Source organism: Rana temporaria, chromosome 8, assembly GCF_905171775.1.
Source record: "Rana temporaria chromosome 8, aRanTem1.1, whole genome shotgun sequence".
Classification (NCBI taxonomy): Eukaryota; Metazoa; Chordata; class Amphibia; order Anura; family Ranidae; genus Rana; species Rana temporaria.
In genome coordinates, this window is record NC_053496.1 from 177666793 (window position 1) to 177690221 (window position 23429).

The window sequence follows — 23429 nt, forward strand, 5'->3', positions numbered from 1 at the left end:
GGGAAATAATTAAACCTGCAGCCAGCGAAACCCAGAACAGCCCAAAGCAATCACAAACTGTTCTACAGCCAAAAAGAACTACATTTTCCTAATCATTCTAGCAACCTATTTAGGAGGGTGATAAACTCCTTAAAAGTCTGAAGGTACTCCTTGGATTTCGGGCTTCTCTATGTAGTTAAGCCCTTAAAAATTCAATACATAATCAGTTAAAAAATTGAAAATGTCTCACATATGTGTAATTCCCATACTTGGGAGGAGTAGTAGAATGTATTTTCTGTAGTAGTTTTTTGTTGGAGCCATGAGGGAGCTATAATGCCAAACACATCACAAAATGACAATATATTAATGGCCCCTTTCCTGGACTTTTTGTCCTCCCTATGTCCATCTATCAGCTGCCTTGATCATCAGTACATGGGCTCTAGTTGTTGATGTAAATACTGATAAATCATAAAAATTAGAGTGATGGAAGAGATATTAACAGTCTCTTATACAATTCAAATGAATGCTTTTTGTTTTGTACTATACACTGTACTTAACTGAGTAGTGGAATATATTTTGGGTGAAATTTTATTAATTGACAGGTTTGTGTAAAAAAAATAAAAAAAAAAATTTCTTCCTGTATTTTCTAAAAACTTGTGGCAGAAAAATGAAATCCTCAAAAGACTCATCATGCCTCTTAAAGATACCTTGGGGTGTTTACTCTCCAAAATGTGGTCATTTTGTGGGTGTTTCTCTTATCCTGACACTGCAGGGCCTCAAGAAATGTGATGGGAAGTCAGCTGCAACATTTATGCACTTTGAAAGCCTGAAGGTGCTCCTTGGATTTTGGACCCCTCTATGCATCTAGACATATAACAAGTCTCACAAATGTGATATCCTCATGCTTGAAAGGAGTAGAAGAAAGTGTTTTGATGTGTAAGTGTAAGTATACCCATGTTGTGTGTGAGAAATAGAGATTGTTAAATAAAACCAGATTTTATTTAATTTCTTTACTTTTCAAAAAGATGGTGGCAAAAACTTACAGCATCAAAAAACTCTGCATGCCTCTTACTAAATACCTTGGACTATCTACTTAGGTGTCATTTTGGGGGTATTTGTACTGTCCTGGCATTTTAGGGCCTCAATAATTGAGACCAAACATCAAGATTGATTTGTTTTCAAATACAGTATATATACCATAGTTTGAAGACTTTATAACTTTCACACAGGGGTTTATTTACTAAAGCTGTAGAGTGCAAAATCAGCCTCACTTCTGCATAGGAATAATAATATTTGAAATAAAATATATAAAATAAATATAAAATATATAAAATAAAAATAATTGTGCGTCTTAAAAATATCTCCTTCTTTAAAGATCTCCAGATCAAGGAACACGATTTACTGGGAGATTGAGGTTAGATGCTGATTGGCAGCATCTAACCTCAATCTCCCAGAAAATCGTGTTCCTTGATCTGGAGATTTTTAAAGAAGGAGATATTTTTAAGACGCGCAATTATTTTAAGCCCTCTGACGGGTATATCCCGTTGGATAGCTGCCACCATAAAAGCTGGCTCTGCAACATTCCTCCAATAAAGATTTTTTATCACAATCAAATATTTTGGCTGATAGATTTTCAACAAAAGGGTTACAATAAGGACACTAAGGTAAAGGAAGCTATTTAGGGGAAAAATAATTGTACCTTTACTACCCCTTTAAGGGATATTTTTTTTTTTTCATTTCTTACAGGCTTTTATGCCTGTGGACGCTGTCACGCATGTAAACAATTTAAATTTAACATAAAAAAACGTAAGGAATTTGCTTTTTTTTTCTACGAAAAAATCTTATACAATTAGAAATCTTATTACATGTAATAACGTTGGGGTCGTCTATATGCTGGAATGTAATTGTGGGTACCAGCATATAGGCCGTACCTTGAGGTCTTTCGAGTATCCAGATCGGTGAACATGTGAATATTATCAAGAGAGGTCTTCGAACTCACAGCATTTCCAGACAATTTCGTCAGTGTCACAATAGGGACCCCAAATGTCTGAAATTCTGGGGGATCGAAAGAGTAGATCGACACTGGAGGGGTAGAAATTATATCCGCCACATTACCCAACGAGAATCTTTCTGGATAGTGGAGGCCAAAGTTTTGACTCCTGATGGTTTAAATGTCGATTTCGACTTAAACTGTTTTATCTCAGATAAATGAGGTCCTCATTACTGTGGATTAAAATATATATAATTTGATTATTTTTTTGTCTATATTTTTTCTATTTATCTTTTTTATATAATCTGACTTTATTAAATTATTTATGACTATTTTGATAGATCTTTTAGTAATAATCTTTAGATTAATTGGTAGGAGAATATTGCTTTGTATTTATTATGAATATTATTGTAATGATTTTCTTTAGCCACAAGAAGGCGATACTCTTACTTCTATGTTTCTTCTTATGTTATTGGTTTAATTCCTGTGCAGGTTGCAGGATGAACATATTTTAGACAACGTGACCATTTGAGATTTATAATTTTAACTTTTTAGCACAGATGTTTCTCCTGATTGGCTGATAAGTCCTTTCTGATTGGCATTTAAATCAATGTTTTGAGCCATCTAGTGAATGGTCGGCCATGCTTATGGAAGCGGCGCTATTCGACAGGCTGACGTGTGACGTTTTAGCCATGCTCCGCCATTTCTTCGGCCGCTACTGTAGTTGTGTGGGCCGTTACCATGGTGGCAACACTCTATAAATTACATGACAGGTGCCGCTGAGGCCTCCCCAAGAGCAAAGGTCTCATCTGCCACAAATACGAAGTTGAGGCCCTCCACATTGTCCTGAGCAAGTTCCAAGTGAACTTAACGCGTACGGGGGAAGGAGCTGCTTATGACGTCACCCGCTGCTGTCCTTAGGAAAAGTCATGCATGCTGGATTTGTTATTGCCGTTTTTAAACATTTTATATGTGAGTAGTTTTTTAACTATCTACAATAAATCAACTGTTATCAAACAGAGAGCACTTAGATCCCTACTTTTTATTATACATGTTCTGGCAATATACGCTGAGTATAAGGAGATTACATTTGGATCTGGCACTCGTATTGAGCTTAAGGAGACGCGTGAGAGGTCCACGATTCATGTTAACCTTTTTGGTTTTGCCTGCATGACTACCTGTTCGTTTAGGGGGTCCATTTCCTAAGGTGAGAGGATTTAGTGCGACCGAAGGTGGAGGGATTGTCATTCATTTTAGACCACTGGTGAAGGATTCTGCGAATGCTGTGGATTCTTTTGTTCATCAATTCTTTGGACTATTATTTTACTATACATTTTGGTAACTTTATTTGACTATGCTGCACTTGTTCTATATTTAAAATTTAGCATCTAACCTCAGCTTGTTTAATTAAGCTTTGGCAATAAAACCAGGAAGCTGATTGGTTCCTATGCAGAATTGAGCCTGATTTTACACTGTTCAGCTTTAGTAAATAAACCCCACAGAGTATATGATATACGCTTATTTGCTTTGTATTTTACCAAAGAAATATCGAAAAATAAATTTTGCCCTAAATTAACGAAGAAAGATTATTTATTTGCATTTTTTATGAGAGAAACTAAGAAAAATGCCTTTTATTCTACATTTTTTGTCTCTTTTCCATTATACTGTATAGTAAAAGTGGTGGAGAAACACAACTAAAAGGAAAGCTTTACATGTCTCATAAAAATAATATAAAATTCATTATATTCATGACCGAGTAATTGTCAGTCACATATCACTGTGTTAAAAATGAAAGAATTGCGTATACAGGAAGGGGGTATAAAATGGTGGTCTTCAAGTGGTTAATAAACAATAAAAAAAACTATTAGAAATATAGGAATCAAGAAATTGAGCCACAAACAAAAATTATATAACAATGGCTGCTAAACACCACAATCCGAAAAAATTGTATAAAAGCAATAAAAATATAAAGTGTAGCGCTGTGAAAGTTTAATAGATGCAATCAACCATCAAAAAGAGGGTGACACCAATAAACCTATAAAAGGTGTGAGAATCATAATGTGCACATGAAATCGTTAATGGACCCTTCACATATATAAACAATGCATATAGCCCAAAAAAGAGAAGGGATATATTAACCCCTTAACGCCCGCCGCACGACTATTTACGTCCGCACAATGGCACGGACAGGCAGAAGGACGTATATATACGTCCTTGCCTTTCCGTGGGTCCGATCGGGACCCCCCCCCCCCCCCGCTGCGAGCGGCGGGCGGATTCCCTCGGGGAGCGATCCGGGACGACGGTGCGGCTATTCGTTTATAGTTGCGATCGCTCCCCGGAGCTGAAGAACGGGGAGAGCCGTATGTAAACACTGCTTCCCCGTGCTTCACTGTGGCGGCGCATCGATCGTGTCATCCCTTTTATAGGGGAGACACAATCGATGATGTCAGACCTAGAGCCACACCCCCCTACTGTTGTAAACACACACTAGGTGAAGCCTAAAACGTTCAGCGCCCCCTGTGGTTAACTCCCAAACTGCAACTGTCATTTTCACAATAAAGAATGCAATTTAAATGCATTTTTTGCTGTGAAAATGACAATGGTCCCAAAAATGTGTCAAAATTGTCCAAAGTGTCCGCCATAATGTCGCAGTCACGAAAAAAATCGCTGATCGCCGCCATTAGTAGTAAAAAAAAAAAAATTTAAAAAAATATCCCCTATTTTGTAAACGCTATAAATTTTGCGCAAACCAATCGATAAACGCTTATTGCGATTTTTTACCAAAAATAGGTAGAAGAATACATATCAGCCTAAACTGAGGAAAAAAATAAATTTTATATATGTTTTTGGGGGAAATTTATTACAGCAAAAAGTAAAAAATATTGAATTTTTTTCAAAATTGTCGCTCTATTTTTGTTTATAGCGCAAAAAATAAAAACCGCAGAGGTGATCAAATACCACCAAAAGAAAGCTCTATTTGTGGGGAAAAAAGGACGTCAATTTTGTTTGGGAGCCACGTCGCACGAGCGCGCAATTGTCTGTTAAAGCGACGCAGTGCCGAATTGTAAAAACGCCTTTGGGCATTTAGCAGCATATTGGTCCGGGGCTTAAGTGGTTAAAGTGTAACTCCACATATATCGTGAAATATGTGGGAAAAAAAGGTGAAATCAACACAGATGCACTCTGTCAAAAAAAAATTAATAAAAAAAAATACAAAAAGATAACCAGCAGTGAAGTTAGTGCATATATACCATAGTGATTAACATAAAATAACTGTGAGGAGTGAAACGAACAGTCCTCAAACACAGATCATCAAAGTCAAACAGCTTGTAAGCATGTAAGCATTGAAACAGTTCGTCAGATGAGTGTCCAAATGGAGGGGGTCTTGTCCACACTGTACACCGTACTTCTAAACAATCTCTATATGCTTGGTGTGCTAAAGGAAATGTCACCCAGGAGTGCCTTCACCAATGGGCAGGGGGAGAAATAAATACTCCTACCCGCCGAAGTGGACCCAACTCACCATACGGCGGTGGATCACCTGCGCTTAGTCACACCAAGGACAGTAGGGACTGGATCTGTAGAACACCTCCTTTTCTCCACTGGAACCAAAACTTCTGTATCGGATCAACTGCTGCAGCATCCAAATCCGGTATGTTGAGACCATAATGTATCAAGCTAGGATTGCGCCTAACTTGAGAGGCATGTAAAAAGAACAAAAGGCCTCCACATAGTGTAAATCCAAAAAAAGCTGACAAGCTTTATTCAAAACAAACACTCCAATGTAAAAACGATGATCAAAAAAATATAAAAATACAAACATTTAAAATATATAAAAATTCATCCGAAATGAACAGAAAACAGAGAGAGGGTAAATGTTAAATGTATGTAAATGATAAATGTATGCGTGGTATAGGCAGCTGGTGCTGGCGTGCGGTCCCGACGCGTTTCGTCTAAAAAGACATCAACTGGGGTGCGACGGTCTTCAAGTGGTTATTAAACAATAAAAAAAATAAGCTAGAATCTAAATCAAAACATGTATAATTCAAGATAATAAACAAAACAAAATAATGAAATATTTGTTTGACCAATGAGAAGCCTGCTTCTTCAGTAAAACATAACAAGAACAAATAATGTACAGAAACCGATATCAACCAATAAGAAGTGTTGTCCATGTATTGTCATATCTGGCCATGTATTGGCACAGTTTAGTTGTATGGTGCAGTCTGTGTGAGTGCGGGACCGAGTCATCTCTGTATGTTTAGAGGATCATATTACTAGAATTCAATCCCTGCAGACTCAGATCTATCAAACCGAACCTGAAAAACATTCAATATATTCCGCCCCTCCCCCAACACACCACTGTTATCATGAGAAAGGTCGTTATCTCGTGTGAGTTCTCTGGTGTTGCACAAGGTTTCCATTCGTCATGAAAGATTTCCCGCACTTTGAACATGAATAAGGACGCTCACCCTTGTGAATTCTCTGGTGATTTACAAGGGGTCCTTTCTGTGAGAAAGATTTCCCGCACTCTGAACATGAATAAGGACGCTCACCTGTGTGAATTCTCTGGTGGTGCACAAGGTTTTCGTTCGACTTGAAAGATTTCCCGCACTCTGAACATGAATAAGGACGCTCACCTGTGTGAATTCTCTGATGGTGCACAAGGTTTCCATTCGTCGTGAAAGATTTCCCGCACTCTGAACATGAATAAGGACGCTCACCCTTGTGAATTCTCTGGTGATTTACAAGGGTTCCTTTCTGTGAGAAAGATTTCCCGCACTCTGAACATGAATAGGGACGATCACCCGTGTGAGTCTTCTGGTGTTCATCGAATGAAAATTTCCATTTAAAACATTTCCCACACTCCGGACACGAATAAGGACGCTCACCCGTGTGATCTCTCTGGTGTACAAGAAGTTTATCTTTTCTAATGAAACCTTTCCCGCACTCTGAGCATGAATAGGGACGCTCACCCGTGTGAAGCTTCTGGTGTCTAATAAGATTTCTTTTATTAGCTAAACCTTTCCCGCACTCTGAGCATGAATAGGGAAACTCACCCGTGTGACATGTCTGGTGTGCAATAAGATTTCGTTTGTCAGAGAAACATTTCCTGCACTCTGAACATGAATAAGAGCCCTCTCCTGTGTGAATTCTTTGGTGTCTAAGAAGAATTTTTTTCTCAGTGAAACATTTCCCGCACTCTGAACATGGAAAGGGACGTTCACCCGTGTGCATTCTAAGATGTTGAAGTAGCTCATCTTTCCGAAAGAAACATTTCCCACACTCTGAACATGAATAGGGACGCACACCTGTGTGAATTCTCTGATGTATAACAAGCTTTCCTTTCAGAGTGAAACCTTTCCCGCACTCTGAACATGAGAAGGGATGCTCACCCGTGTGACTGTTCTGGTGTGAAAGTAGATTTTGCTTGCTAGTGAAAGATTTCCCGCATTCTGAGCATGGAAAGGGACGTACACCTGTGTGAATCCTCTGATGTATATGAAGGTAATGTTTTGTGGTGAAACACTTCCCGCACTCTGAACATGAATGGGGACTCTCCCCTGTGTGAAGTTTTTGGTGTCTAAGAAGTTTTCCTTTCACAGTGAAACATTTCTCGCACTCTGAACATGAATAAGGACGCTCCCCCGTGTGACTTCTTTGATGTATAGAAAGTTTTGTTTTCTGAGTGTAACATTTCCCGCACTCTGAACATGAATAGGGACGCTCAGCGGTGTGATATTTCTCGTGTCTAAGAAATTTGCTCTTTTTTGTGAAAAGTTTCCCACACACTGAACATGACAATGACCTCTCTTCTGTGTGATCTCCTTCCTGCCCTGAAGAAGATTCCTCGGGAATAGACGGATCTATTAAAGTATTTCTACTGTGAAATCTTAGAGTCCTGGTATGTGATTTATCAGAAGATTCCTCAGACGTATTCCGGACATTATGGTCATCTGCTGAGAAACAATTTTACAATAAATGTTAGAAGAATTGTTGGAATCTTGTATTCAATGTCCCTTTACAGTGCGGTCCCCTTTATATCACAGTGCCCCTTTACATTAGGGTCCCCCCCCCCCGCAATCACAGCCCCGCTCCCCCATCACTGTGCCCCTTTACATTACAGTGCCCCTTGCAGACAGTCATGGTCCCCCCATCACTGCCTCTTTAAATCTCTCCCTCCCCTGCACAGTCCTACCTTCAGCAGGTACAGAGGCAGTTATCATCCCTCCCGCCCCACCGAGATTGTCATCCAATCAGCAGGGCAGGGGGTGGGAGGAGCTGCAGATCTGGATGCTTGGTAACATGAAAAGACTCCCACTCTCTCTCCAGATCTCCTGCCCCCTTCCCTCCCGATTAAATGATATAGGGGTAGATTCAGTAAGCAATTGCGTCTGCGTATCCATAGATACGCAGCGCAATTGCTTAGTAAACGACTTTTCTGTATTCAGAAAGCTCGTTACGCCGACTGCAGCCTAAGATCTGACTGGCATAAGGCTCTTATGCCGTCGTATCATAGGCTGCATTTTTACGATGGCCGCTAGGTGGCGTTCCCGTAGTGGTCAGCGTAGAGTATGCAAATTGCATACTCACGCAGATTCACAACCGTACGCGCGCCCGGCGTACGCATTTTACATTGTTTGCGTTCGTCGGTTTCCGCGTGAGGCTGATCCTGCTATTAGCAGGGGCAGCCAATGCTAAGAATACCCGTCGTTCCCGCGCCGCGATGTTTGAAAATTACGTTGTTTGCGTAAATGAATCGTGAATGGCGCTGGACGCCATTTACGTTCACGTTAAAGCAAATGACGTCCTTGCAACGTCATTTGCCGCAATGCACGTCGGGAAAGTTTCCCGACGGAGCATGCGCACTACGTTCGGCGCGGGAACGCGCCTAATTTAAATGATCCACGCCCCCTACGGGATCATTTAAATTACGCGCGCTTACGCCGGCTATTTTTACCGAGCGCCCGCGCAAATTACGGAGCTACTGCTTCGTGAATGAAGCGTAGCGCAGGTAATTTACGGAGGCGTAGCGTAAAAACGGTACACTGCGCCTCCGTAAGAGGGTGCAAATGTACCTGAATCTAGGCCATAGTTGGAGAGGTGAGAGGCCCAGGAGAGGGCACACAGGCTAAGGCCCCTTTCACACGGACGGACGGATAGAATGGTGCTTTTAGCTGGAGGTTTCTACCGCAGCTAAAAGTACACAATGCTTTCCAATGGCCCCCTTCACACACTGCGCTTAGCTGCGGTTTCGTTACATGCGGTTTGGTACAGATAGAAAAAATTAAATTGACTGCGTCCAGGAACGATTTGGCACAGCTATCTGCACATAACCGCAGGTAATCGCAGTGCATTGTGTCAGCTCCGTTTGGTATGAATCATGAGGGGGAACTCCACGCAATATTTTAAATAAAAAAACAGCATGGGTTTCCCTCCAAGAGCATACCAGGCCCTTAGTTCTGCTATGGATTTTAAGGGGAACCCCTACGCCGAAAAAACGTCATGGGGGTTCCCCCAAAATCCATACCAGACCCTTATCCGAGCACGCATCCCGGTCGGTCAGGAAAGGGGGTGGGGACGAGCGAGCGCCCCCTCCCCCTCCTGGACCGTACCAGGCCGCATACCCTCAACATGGAGTGTGGGTGCTTTGGGGCAGGGGGGCGCTCTGTGGCCCCCCCCGACCCCAAAGCACCTTGGGCCAGATTCTCAGAAGAGATACGACGGTGTATCTCAGGAAACACCGTTGCATCTCTGTTTTTGGCCCTGGGTATCTATGCGTAGAATCATTTTCGCATAGATACGGCGTAGATCCGACAGGTGTAAGTCACTTACACCGTCGGATCTTAGATGTAATTCGATGCTGGCCGCTAGGTGGCGTTTACGTTCAGTTCTCATTTGACTATGCAAATGAGCCTGATACGCCGATTCGCGAACGAATTTGCGCCGCGTCGTCGTCGTTTCCGTAAGCGTAAGGTTCCTTTACATTAAAATGTCCTCTGATGAGGACACCTGTTGTAAAGGAGGACCCTGATGAGGACATCTGATGTAGAGGGGCAAATGCTGTAAAGGGGGACTTTTATTGGGACACCTGATGTAAAAGGAGGCTCTGATGAGGACACCTTATGTTAAGCGGTTTTATTTTATTTTACTTGAAATGTGGATGTGATTGGCCTACTGTGACGGGCACAGTGAGGCTGCATATGACGGGTACAGTGAGGGGTGTATATGATGGGCACAGTGAGGCTGTAAATGATGGGCACAGTGAGGCTGCATATGATGGGCACAGTTGTTTCTAGCAGTAATGATACATAATCACCTGATAAATGGCTATTTACAGTCCTGCATTACTAACAGTTTCATTTCTCAGTTTGTGTCCCCAAAAAATGTTACGCACCAGCCACCACTGCTGTATATGACTACTATTAGAGCCGGTTCACACTGGGGCGATTTGTGATCCGACTTGAAATCGCCTCAAGTCGTCCCAAGTCGTGCTGTCAAGAAAAACAATGCAAGTGAATGGGACTGGTGTTAATACACACTACTCAAGGCGATCCGACTTCAAAAGAAGTTCCTGTACGACTTCAATCCGACTTGTAGGCGATTCCTACCCATTGATTTCAATGGAAGTAGCTTTCAAGTCTGATCACTGTTCATAGTGAGGCGATTTTGCCAGAAGCAGAGAGGAGTTTACCCAGAAGCCACCAGGTACTCCCCTGTCCCCAGGCAGCCCCCACCTTCTTCCCACCTTCTTGGCAAGGATTACTTTCACTTTCTTAGTACGTTGTCTCTGTTTGCAGCATGGCTGTCAGTTAGGAAAGAGGCCGTGGATAATGAGTCCCTTATGAGGCTGGTAAAAGAGAGACCATGCCTCTACGACAAGAGGGACCCCTTTTACAAGGACCAAATGAAGAGGGACAATGCCTGGCTGGACATTTCTCGCCTGACCTTTGAGGATTGGGGCATATTGTCTGAGACCGACCGCACTGCCAAAAGTAAGTTTAACCTTTTTATTATATGTCTATTTTCCTTGCCTAGGCATGCTGGTTGTAGTTCCATACATGCCACTTGTTTGCACAGAGGATGGCGGCATGAACTCCCTCTTGAAGACAGCAACAATAGAGCACACCGGCATCAATAGATCCCCTGGCAGGAACAGTATATCCCATGCTGGCAATAGTAGATGCAGACAGGAACCATAGATTCCCCAAAAAAGTAGATCCCTAACAGGAACACTACTTCAAATGACAAGAACAACAATAGATCCCTGATCGGAACACTAGTTCACATGATAACAACAATAGATCCTTGACAACACTAGATCCCTGGCAGGAACAACAGATCCCCCAACAACAATAGATCCCTGAAAGGAACACAAGTTCACATGAGAACAACAATAGATCCTTGACAAAACTAGATCCCTGGCAGGAACAACAGATCCCTCAACAACAATAGATCCCTGATGGGAACACAAGTTCACATGAGAACAACAATAGATCCTTGACAAAACTAGATCCCTGGCAGGAACAACAAATCCCTCAACAACAATAGATCCCTGATCGGAACACAAGTTCACATGAGAACAACAATAGATCCTTGACAAAACTAGATCCCTGGCAGGAACAACAGATCCCTCAACAACAATAGATCCCTGATCGGAACACAAGTTCACATGAGAACAACAATAGATCCTTGACAAAACTAGATCCCTGGCAGGAACAACAGATCCCCCAACAACAATAGATCCCTGATGGGAACACAAGTTCACATGAGAACAACAATAGATCCTTGACAAAACTAGATCCCTGGCAGGAACAACATATCCCCCAACAACAATAGATCCCTGATCTATTGTAACGCACAGAGAGCATTTTAGACACAAGGGAACAGGGAAGAAGAAATCAAACAGGAAGAAGAATGATGTCAGAAGAGCTTAGTAGCTCTGATTGGCCATTTCTGACATTCCCTGTCCTGGAGGCGATTTATAAATCGCCCCAGATCGCCTCAGATCGCCCTGTGGTTCACATTCAAGTCGTGTCGGAATCGCCTCTGGAAGTCGCGCTGGAAGTCGGATCGCCCCAGTGTGAACCGGCTCTTAGTTGTAGGAATATTGCCTTTTCGGATAAGGAAAGAACACGTTTAAACTAAAGAAAATGAGGTTCGATCTTTATATGGTTATTCTGTCTTCCTCCTGGGTGAATTCAGTAGACATCGACATTTTCTCCTCTGATGTAACAATGTAAATACAAACTTTATACTCATGGAAGTAAAATAATAATGGGAACTGGTTCTATATTTAGTGTTATATGACTTACTTGTGTCTATATGTAGAGAAGATTCCTCCTGTTTACTTTCCGTAATCATCTCCCCCTCCTCCATAGACTGCTGATCTCCACTCACCAACCTCTCTTCTTCCTCTTTAATCTCAACTTTGATGTCATTCGGTTCTTCATCCTAAAACCCATAGGTGATAGAAAGAAACAAGAGATTACACAGAAGAATGTCCTCCATAGATTAGAATACATTTTGAGTTCCAATTGCTCAGTTCCACCTACCTGATGATGGTGAGGGATGGTGTGATCTTCCTGTGTGGTATCCCGGGAATACAGAGGACGGGGACATCTCTCTGGTGGGTTCCCATTACTGGATCCATCTGTAGGAAACACACACACTGACTGAATACATTGTTTCTATGTGTTTATCAGATGATGGGGGATCTAGGTGGACCCTCCGTACTGCTCTCTCCTTTACAAGTCTCCTCTTACCCGGTGATGTGAGGGGCGGCTGATTCCCCATCACTATGTCCTTGTAGAGATCCTTGTGTCCTTCTAAATACATCTGTTGTCAAGCAGTAAGGTAGAGGCACTGTGATGTGTGAGAGACCCGGGAGAGGGCACACAGGCAAAGTGATACTGGAGCATAACAGTAGGTGAGTGGCGACCTTGGTCTGTGATAGTCTGAGCCGGACTGCGGTCATCGCTCACCTCCTGCTGTGTGGACCAGCCACCATCAACAGGCCACAGACTGGTACTGGCCCACAGCTTGGTGGTTGGGGACCCCTAGTCTATAGTGTCTACATCTCATTTGTTGGGAAGATGACGTTATATCGAGGAATGGAGATGGACCTTTCATATGGTGTACGGTATCTCCTCCTCATTTGTTGGGAACATGACATTATATTGAGGAATGGAGATGGACCTTTCATATGGTGTACGGTATCTCCTCCTCATTTGTTGGGAACATGACATTATATTGAGGAATGGAGATGGACCTTTCATATGGTGTACAGTATCTCCTCCTCATTTGTTGGGAACATGACGTTATATTGAGGAATGGAGATGGACCTTTCATAACCTCTGCCGGGTTAGCCCCCCCATATAAAAAATATTGATTTTTTTTTATGCAGTTTGTTAGATCAGGTTAGATCAATCATTGTTTGCGTTAGATCTCACACAGAAGAAGAAATATTAACAGTTATTTGCTGGGGGGGCTAACCCGTCATCAGCCCCCCCCCTTATCAAATTTTCTGGCCAAAAATCATTCAGGCTAATAGATATTCGTTAGATCCGTTAAGATCAAGTGGTTTTAACGTTAGATCTCACATAATTAGAGACTTATTAACGTTAAAACCACTTGATCTTACCGGATCTAACGAATATCTATTAGCCTGAATGATTTTTGGCCAAAAAAATGATAAGGGGGGCCAGCCCCCCCTCATTAATCACTTAATAAGTCTCTAATTATGTGAGATCTAACATTAAAACCAGTTGATCTTACCGGATCTAACGAATATCTATTAGCCTGAATGATTTTTGGCCAGAAAATTTGATAAGGGGGGGGGGGCTGATGACGGGTTAGCCCCCCCAGCAAATAACTGTTAATATTGCTTCTTCTGTGTGAGATCTAACGCAAACAATGATTGATCTAACCTGATCTAACAAAGATCTAACAAACTGCATAAAAAAAGGTCAATTTTTTTTATATGGGGGGGGGGGGGTGCTAACCCGGCAGAGGTCCTTTCATATGGTGTACAGTATCTCCTCCTCATTTGTTGGTAACATGACGTTATATTGAGGAATGGAGATGGACCTTTCATATGGTGTACAGTATCTCCTCCTCATTAATTGTGAACATTGGTGGTAAATATTTGTGGTAAATATAATTGCCTTCTTCTGGTGAGGACTAGAGTTGATTCTTTCAAATGGTTTTCAATACCCACAGTACATTGGGCGGTGGGGTAGGTACATCGATGATGTTTTTACTATCAGCAGTTAGGGTTTCTCAGTTTTTCCTGTACAGAATAATGTGACATTCTCCATTTTGTATGTGAGCAGAATAGATTGTGTGAAATTAAATAGAAAAAAACTAACCTCCTGTAAACATAAGGGGTGCTTTGTTTTTAGAGCTCTGTGAATAAGGAATAATCTGGTTCCAGATGACTAATGTAGCGCCCACTACCTTTTGGTAGGTGCTTTAATATGGTTTTTATGTTTTCAGGTTCTAGTACAGGCAAATTTAGACAGGCCTGTGCATTACTGCTAGGCCTATTTGTTTTGATTTAAAACAAGGGAGTGTTTAGTATAGCAGTGGGTGTGGCCACCTGTGCTCTAGTTCTGAGGCGCATCCCCTGTCTCTGGGGAGAATGTACAGAGAAGGAGGCAGGGCCTGGGATTGGACTGACAGGCAGCTTGTGTAGGAGCTCCAACCAATCTCCAACCAGGATTGGCAGGGGGTGGGCCTCCTACATAAGCTGAGGTAAGTAACATGTCACTGAGGGGTGGGGTGAGAGGAAAGAGGATGAGCAGTAGTGTGTGTTGTGGAGGCCTCCTTCTGGGGCCTACCCAGTGTTGAGGAGAAAGTCCTGGTGAGGACCATCCCTCTTTAGCACTGCAGAGGAGGAAGGAGTAATGGAACTTCTACTGCTGGACTGTGCCAATGAACCGCATTTCTTCTGTGGACCAAGGACCATAGAGAAGGTCGGTGGGAACACAACAGCAAATGGTGGAACTGGAGGAGAGTCAGGAAGCTTGTGAATATCTGCTGTTGCCCCTACTAACGGAACGCAACAAGGGGGTGTCTTTGACGGGATGTTGCACGGTCAGTCCCACACAGTAGGATGTTACAAGGAGAGACTTTGAGCGTAGCGCCGATGGCTGTAGCTGGGGGAACAGCCTCTGCCATCTTTGGACTATCTGGGCCTTGTAGTTCACCAGTTGCCATATGCTGTTAAGGTACTGGGTCATCGGGGGGAGGTGTGTGGCTACGCTTCTAAGACTGAGGCCTCGTACACACACGACGGGACTGTCCGATGAAAACGGTCCGCCTGACCGTTTTCAAAAAGACATGTCCGCTGGGAGAATTTGGTCTGTACACACCATCAGACCAAATTCCGTGCGGACAGAATACGCGGTGATGGCGACGATGACGCAGCGACGTGCGCGAACCCAGAAGTTCAATGCTTCCACGCATGCGTCGAATCACTTCGACGTGATGCGCGGGTTCTCGGGCCAGCGGACATGTCCGATGAGTCGTACTGACCATCGGATCGGCTTCCAGCGGACATGTTTCTTAGCATGGGGGCGCGCAGCGGGTAAACACTGTCCCGGCGCATCGCTGGGAAGCCGATGCGTGTACCTGGCGGCCGCGATGTCCGCCGGGTACACGCGATCGTCGGTAACACAGCGGGGACGTGGAGCTCTGTGTGTAAACACAGAGCTCCACGTGCTTTTAGAGGAGAGGAGACCGATCTGTGTCCCTTGTACATAGGGACACAGCATCGGTCACCTCCCCCAGTCACCCCCTCCCCCCACACAGTTAGAACACACCCAGGTTACACATTTAACCCCTTCCTCACCCCCTAGTGTTAACCCCTTCACTGCCAGTCACATTTATACAGTAATTAGTGCATTTTTATAGCACTGATCGCTGTATAAATGTGAATGGTCCCAAATTTTTGTCCGATACGTCCGCCGCAATATCGCAGTCCCAATAAAAATCGCAGACCGCCCCCATTACAAGTAAAAAAAAAAATAATAAAAAAATCATAATTCTGTTCCCCATTTTGTAGGCGCTATAACTTTTGCGCAAACCAGTCGCTTATTGCGACGTCGAAAAATACGTATCGGCCTTAACTGAGAAAAAAAATATTAAAAAAAAAATTGGGATATTTATTATAGCAACAAGTAAAAAAAATATATATTTTTTTAAATTGTCTTTTTTTTTTTGTTTATAGCGCAAAAAATAAAAACCGCAGAGGCGATCAAATACCACCAAAATAAAGCTCTATTTGTGGGGAAAAAAGGACGTCAATTTTGTTTGGGAGCCACGTCGCACGACCGTGCAAATGTCAGTTAAAGCGACGCAGTGCCGGAAGCTGAAATTTCCCCTGGGAACGAAGGGGGTTTATGTGCCCAGTAAGCAAGTGGTTAAAGACCCGTGATCTAAGGCGGGTGATAGAAGTGTCATCCGCCTGAAACTTGACATTCTTACACACACAGCGTCATTTCTGCAATCAATGTGTTACTGTCTTAACCCTTGACATCCCTCCAGATAGCAACCCCCATTTTTTTTTTTTTATAAAAAAAAAAAAAGAATTTTTTTTATATATATTTTTTTGTTTTTATTAAAGAGCCCAGAGGTCCCCAGGCTGAGGTTATTTTTTTCTTTCTTTTTTTTTTCCTTTTTATTAAAGGGCTCAGAGGTTTCCACGGGCCCGGAAGTCCCCAGGCAACCCCCCTTTTTTTATAATTTTTTTTTAAATATATTTTTTTGATTTCTCTTTTTGTAAGGGGCCCCAGGGCAACCCCCCCCCCCCCCAATTCGTGGCACCCCCACTTCTCCATTAGCGGCGGCACCCCCCCTGCTTCTCGATTTGAGGCGGCAGCACCCCCCCCAACCCCCCCCCCCAGTTCTCTGCTCCAGGGGGCCCATGCCTGAAGCTGTGTAAAGGGCCCCATGATTCCCATGATTCCCCCTGGCTCCATCAGACAATTATTGGCTGAATTAACGACAATGAAAGTTGGCTCTTCATGCTCAACAATTGTTGGCCAATAAGTCTGTTACGTCGGTTTATCCGATTGTGTGTACGCAAGTTGGTCCAACTAAAATCTGATGTACAAACACGCTTGCTCAGAACCAATTCTAAACATCATCCAACAATAGCAGAAGTTGCCCAAAGGGTGGTGTTAAAGAGCAGAAAAAACACATGGGCCCAGATTCAGGTAGATTTGCCCCTTTTTTACGGAGGCGCAGGGCAGCATTTTTGCCCTGCGCCCCCGCAAATTTCCTGCGCTACCCGCGATTCACGGAGCAGTAGCTCCGTAAATTGCGTGTGCGCTGTGTAAACTTGCCCTGCGTAAGGGCGCCTAATGTAAATGATCCCATAGGGGGCGGGAATCATTTAAATTAGGCGCGTTCCCGCGCCGAGCGCAGAGCGCATGCTCCGTCGGGAAACTTTCCCGACATGCATGGCGGCAAATGACGTTGCAAGGACGTCATTTTCTTCCAAGTGAACGTGAATGGCGTCTAGCGGCATTCACGAATCACTTACGCAAACAACGTGAAATTCAAATTTTGCGACGCAGGAACGACGGGTATACGTAGCATTAGCTGCCCCTGCTAATAGCAGGAGCAGCCTTACGCGGAACCCGACGAACGGAAACGACGTAAACTGCGTACGCAGGGCGCGCGTAGGGTTGTGAATCGGCGTTAGTATGCAATTTGCATACTATACGCTGACCACTACGGGAACGCCACCTAGCGGCCAGCGTAAGAATGCAGCCTACGATACATAGTTAGTCAGGTTGAAAAAAGACACAAGTCCATCCAGTTCAACCACAAAAAATAAACAAACTAAATAAAAAACACAGTACAATCCTATACACCCAACTCCATACCCACAGTTGATCCAGAGGAAGGCAAAAAAAAACAGCAGAGCATGATCCAATTTGCTACAGCAGGGGAAAAAATTCCTTCCTGATCCCCCGAGAGGCAATCGGATTTTCCCCGGATCAACTTTACCTACAAATCTTAGTACTCAGTTATATTCTGTACATTTAGGAAAGTATCCAGGCCTTTCTTAAAGCAATCTACTGAGCTGGCCAGAACCACCTCTGGAGGGAGTCTGTTCCACATTTTCACAGCTCTTAGGCCTTGTACTCACGAGCAGACATGTCCGATGAAACCGGTCCCGGGACCGTTTTCATCGGACATGTCTGCCCGGAGACTTCTGTTCGATGGCTGTACACACCATCGAACAGAGGTCCGCGCGTAAACAATACGCGGGGCATGTCCGCGGTGTCGCCGCGTCGATGACACGGTGTCGCCGCGACAATGACGCGGCAACGTGGGCGGCCTGCCTTTAAAATGCTTCCACGCATGCGTCGAAGTCATTCGACGCATGCGAGGTATGGCGGGCGGCAGGACATGTACGGTAGGTCTGTACAGACGACCGTACATGTCCGGGCGGATGGGTTTCCAGCGGACTGTTTTAAAGCAAGTCCAGGAAACAGTTGTCCGCTGGAAACCTGTCCGATCCGCCCGAAAATGGTCCGCTCGGGCCTACACACGGCTAAACATGTCTGCTGAAACTGGTCCGCGGATCAGTTTCAGCAGACATGCTTGGTCGTGATTACGGGGCCTCACTGATACGATGGCATAAGAGCCTTATGCCAGTCATATCTTAGGCTGCAGTCGGCGTATCGAGCTTTCTGAATCAGGAGCACTCGATACGCCGGCGCAACTAAGCAATTGCGCTGCGTAACTATGGTTACACAGACGAAATTGCTTTCTGAATCTACCCCAGTGAAAGTTGGCTCTTCATGCTCAACAATTGTTGGCCAATAAGTCTGTTACGTCAGTTTACCCGATCGCGTGTACGCAAGTTGTTCCAACTAAAATCTGATGTACAAACACGCTTGCTCAGAACCAATTCTAAACATCATCCAACAATAGCAGAAGTTGCCCAAAGGGTGGCAGTAAAGAGCAGAAAAAACCACGTGGTTTGGTGAATGTTGGATGTAAAAGTTGGGCCGTGTGTATGCACAACAATTTTGCGGCCAACGCCCTTTAGACAAAAATCCATGGAAAAGTTGGTTGGAAGTTGGATCGTGTGTACGAGGGCTATGGAAGTAAAATAATAATGGGAACTGGTTCTATATTTTGTGTTTTTTTTACTTACTTGTGTCCTTATGTAGAGAAGATTCCTCCTGTTTACTTTCCATATTCATCTCCCCCTCCTCCATAGACTGCTGATCTCCACTCACCAACCTCTCTTCTTCTTCTTCTTCTTTATCCTCAACTTTGATGTCTTTCAGTTCTTCGCCCTAAACCCCAAAAGGTGATAGAATACATTGGTAAAAAGAAACACGAGATTACACAGAAGAGTGTCCTCTCATAGATTAGAATATATTTTGAGTTTTAGTTGCTCAGTACTGAAGGGAATTTTAGCTTATACGACCACACGGGAGGGGATGGGAGGAGTTTACTAATTTTGTACGTGTTATAAGAACACAAGGCATAGAAGACTTGTACATTTTCTATAGGTTAACATATTGCTGCATAGGAAGTGAAGAAATACTGCAGTTAAGCACGTGATACCAGGCATGTGAGGATGAGTCATCCGCATGATACTTGTGATTGCCACAAGCACATATATAAACAATACTCAGTGGCCCAGATTCAGAAAGCAATTGCGCCGGTGTAACCATAGGTTACACGGCGCAATTGCTGACTTGCTCCGGTGTAACGAGTGCTCCTGATTCAGGAACCTCGTTACACCGGCTGCAGCCTAAAATCTGCGCGGCATAAGGCTGCATTCTTGCGGGGGGCGCTAGGGGGCGCTCCCATTGTGTATCAGCGTGTAGTATGCAAATTGCATACTACCACTGATTCACAAGCTTGCGCGGGCCCCGCGCAAGCCAGGTACGGAGTTTCCGTACGGCTACTTTAGCGCAAGGCTGCCTCTTCTAATAGTAGGGGCAGCCAATGCTAAAGTATAGCCGCCGCTCCCGCGCCGTGAAATTTGAATTTCACGGCGTTTGCGTAAGTGATTCGTGAATGACGCTGGACGCCATTCACGTTCACTTTGAAGCAAATGACGTCCTTGCGACGTCATTTGCCGCAATGCACGTCGGGAAAGTTTCCCGACGGAGCATGCGCTGTACGCTCGGCGCGGGAGCGCGCCCAATTTAAATGATTCCCGCCCCCGGCGGGATCATTTAACTTGCGCGCGCTTACGCCGGGCAAATTTGCCGGCGCACCCTCGCAGTTCACGGAGCTGCTGCTCCGTGAATCGAGGGCAGCGCAAAATACTTGCGTGGGCGCAGGGCAAAATCGTTGCCCTGTGCCCGCGCAAATAAAGCGCAATCTATGCTGAATCTGGGCCAGTGGCGGCCCGTCCATAGGGGGCGCTCGGGCGCCCCCCCAAGCTGTAAAAAAAAAAAATACCAAAAAATGTTTTTTAAAAAAATATGTCACTTTAAGAGTGACCAGGCGCCGGACATGCGGCGGTCTATGGGAAGCTTCCCAGCCTGCAATCAGCTGATTGCAGGCTGGGAAGCTGATTTGCCCGTTAGTTCAGTGATTTGCCTGATTTGCCCGTTAGTTCAGTGACACGCAGCAGCAGCAGTCCCCCTCCCCCCCCCAGTTCACTCCGAGTCCTGTCATTGTGTAAGTTCAGTGACAAGCAGCAGCAGTAGCCCCCCTCCCCCCCAGTTCACTCCGAGTCCCTGCCGCCCAGCCCCACTCCGCTCCGGATCAGCAGTGTGCACTCGCAACAGCTTCCGGTTCCCCCCCCACCTCAATGTGCCGATCAGACGTCTGATCGGCACATTGAGGTGGGGGGGGGGAACCGGAAGCTGTTGCGAGTGCACACTGCTGATCCGGAGCGGAGTGGGGCTGGGCGGCAGGGACTCGGAGTGAACTGGGGGGGAGGGGGGCTACTGCTGCTGCTTGTCACTGAACTTACACAATGACAGGACTCGGAGTGAACTGGGGGGGGGAGGGGGACTGCTGCTGCTGCTTGTCACTGAACTTACACAATGACAGGACTTGGAGTGAACTGGGGGGGAGGGGGACTGCTGCTGCTGCTTGTCACTGAACCTACACAATGACAGGACTCGAAGTGAACTGGGGGGGGGGGAGGGTGACTGCTGCTGCTGCTTGTCACTGAACCTACACAATGACAGGACTCAGAGTGAACTGGGGGGGGGGACTGCTGCTGCTTGTCACTGAACCTACACAATGACAGGACTCGGAGTGAACTGGGGGGGGGGGGGGGACGGGACTGCTGCTGCTGCTTGTCACTGAACTTACACAATGACAGGACTCGGAGTGAACTGGGGGGGGGGGGGACTGCTGCTGCTGCTTGTCACTGAACTTACACAATGACAGGACTCGGAGTGAACTGGGGGGGGGGGACTGCTGCTGCTTGTCACTGAACCTACACAATGACAGGACTCGGAGTGAACTGGGGGGGGGGGACTGCGACTGCTGCTTGTCACTGAACCTACACAATGACAGGACTCGGAGTGAACTGGGGGGGGGAGGGGGACTACTGCTGCTGCTTGTCACTGAACTTACACAATGACAGGACTCGGAGTGAACTGGGGGGAGGGGGACTGCTGCTGCTGCTTGTCACTGAACCTACACAATGACAGGACTCGGAGTGAACTGGGGGGGGGGAGGGGGACTGCTGCTGCTGCTTGTCACTGAACTTACACAATGACAGGACTCGGAGTGAACTGGGGGGGAGGGGGGCTGCTGCTGCTGCTTGTCACTGAACCTACACAATGACAGGACTCGGAGTGAACTGGGGGGGGGGAGGGGGACTGCTGCTGCTGCTTGTCACTGAACTTACACAATGACAGGACTCGGAGTCAACTGGGGGGGGGGACTGCTGCTGCTGCTTGTCACTGAACCTACACAATGACAGGACTCGGAGTTAACTGGGGGGGGGAGGGGGAATACTGCTGCTGCTTGTCACTGAACTTACACAATGACAGGACTCGGAGTGAACTGGGGGGGGGGGGGACTGCTGCTGCTGCTTGTCACTGAACCTACACAATGACAGGACTCGGAGTGAACTGGGGGGGGGGGGACTGCTGCTGCTGCTTGTCACTGAACCTACACAATGACAGGACTCGGAGTGAACTGGGGGGGGGGGGACTACTTCTGCTGCTTGTCACTGAACTTACACAATGACAGGACTCAGAGGCGCTTTTCTGCTTTTGTTTTTGTTCTTTTATATTCAGAGTCTGCTAAACTCCACCAAGAAGCCTGCCCTAGTGCCTTGGACATTTTTGGACTTATCATGGAAGTATATCTTATAATTACGCTGCTTGCATATTAGGTATTATGACGAAAGCCTCTGCGCCTATAACCTCCTGTTCTTATTTAATACCAATGGCCTTTGGTGCGCAGGGTTACGTACCCTTCATTTAGTGAGCACATAATCAATCCAGACATTAAAAAAAGTCTCACACATGAGGCATCCCTGTACTTGGGAGGGGTAGAAGAATGTGTTTTGTAGTATAATTGCTATTAAGCCCATACTGTGCATTAACATATTTTATTAATTTTCTTTCTACATTTTACTAAAACGTGTGCCAAAAAAATGAAATACCTTGGGGTGTTACCTCTCGAAATTGTTGTAATTTTGTGAATGTTATTACTGTCCTCGTTCTTCAGGGCCTCCAAAGTGTGATAGGTAGGTCAGATAATTAGATGTGTCAATTTTGACCCTAGAAAGCCTGAGGGTGCTCCTTGGATTTTGGATCTTTCTATGTGGTTAGGCTCTGTAAAGGTCTCACTTATGTGGCAACCTCATACTGGGGAGGAGTAGAGGATTGTGTTTTTTGGGTGTGATTGGAAGTATTCCCATGCTGCATGTTAGAAATAACTGGTTAATTTGTTAAATAAGATTATGGCAAACATATACAACTTCAAAAAAGCTCACCTTGCATCTTACTATACATCTTAGAAAGTCTACTTTCCAAATTTTGTGGGCTTTTCTACTGTCTTTGTGCTCCATAGTCTCCAAAATGTGATAGGTAATCTGGAAATTAAATGTGTTATTTATGTCCCTGTAGTGCCCACCCCGAAGGAGCCCCTGCTTGCCCAAAGTTCATTCCCCAGTTTAATGCACGCAGCAATATTCACTCTCTCTGGCTCAATAAAGAAATTTCGAGGTTTCCTGGTCTGTACGCACAATGTTTCTGCATAACTGGATGCCCCCTTCCAATATCAGTCCACATTCACCACTGAGCTCTCCAGACCAGATCCCAAATGAAATCCCTTGATTAGCTTCAAAAACAGGGATCCTTAGAAGTGCCCCCCCGCCCTAGCTCTGGACAAGCTAGGACCACAATGAACACCTGAAGAACATCTGCTGGGCTGCTGATTTGCTTCATCCAGCCCACTACATTCTAGAATCCTTCAGAAGGCCAGGGGAAATAATCAA

General features: G+C 44.9%; 2 protein-coding genes across 4 annotated transcripts in view; both read right to left on the minus strand.

The window, feature by feature from the left end:
* Positions 1-12560, minus strand: part of LOC120910537 (zinc finger protein 420-like) — a 53427-nt gene extending 40867 nt beyond the window's left edge. The window contains exon 1 of the mRNA XM_040322295.1: positions 12526-12560. The gene's annotated coding sequence lies outside the window, so the exon portion shown is untranslated. The remainder of the gene's footprint in view (positions 1-12525) is intronic.
* LOC120910065 (gastrula zinc finger protein XlCGF57.1-like) lies at positions 5704-19612 on the minus strand. Of its 3 annotated transcripts, none has more exons than XM_040321918.1 (2): positions 19149-19612; positions 5704-7926 (listed from the first exon to the last, which is right to left on the minus strand). In XM_040321918.1, exons 1-2 carry the CDS (start codon positions 19210-19212, stop codon positions 6353-6355), a joined length of 1638 nt encoding a protein of 545 aa, XP_040177852.1. In that variant the 5' UTR covers positions 19213-19612; the 3' UTR covers positions 5704-6352. The 3 variants fall into 3 exon arrangements, with proteins under 3 accessions (XP_040177852.1, XP_040177851.1, XP_040177850.1); XM_040321917.1 differs by having other exon boundaries at positions 5704-7929; XM_040321916.1 differs by lacking the exon at positions 19149-19612 and adding an exon at positions 12286-12504 and having other exon boundaries at positions 5704-7929.
* Positions 19613-23429: the final 3817 nt, after the last annotated feature.

Excerpts from the sequence above, each read along its gene's own strand:
- LOC120910065 (XM_040321917.1), bottom strand. The coding sequence starts at position 19,212 with ATGGAGGAGGGGGAGATGAATATGGAAAGTAAACAGGAGGAATCTTCT. Across the intron at positions 7,930-19,148 it reads TTCTCTACATAAGGACACAA|CAGATGACCATAATGTCCGG; the intron begins GTAAGTAAAAAA and ends ATTGTTTCTCAG.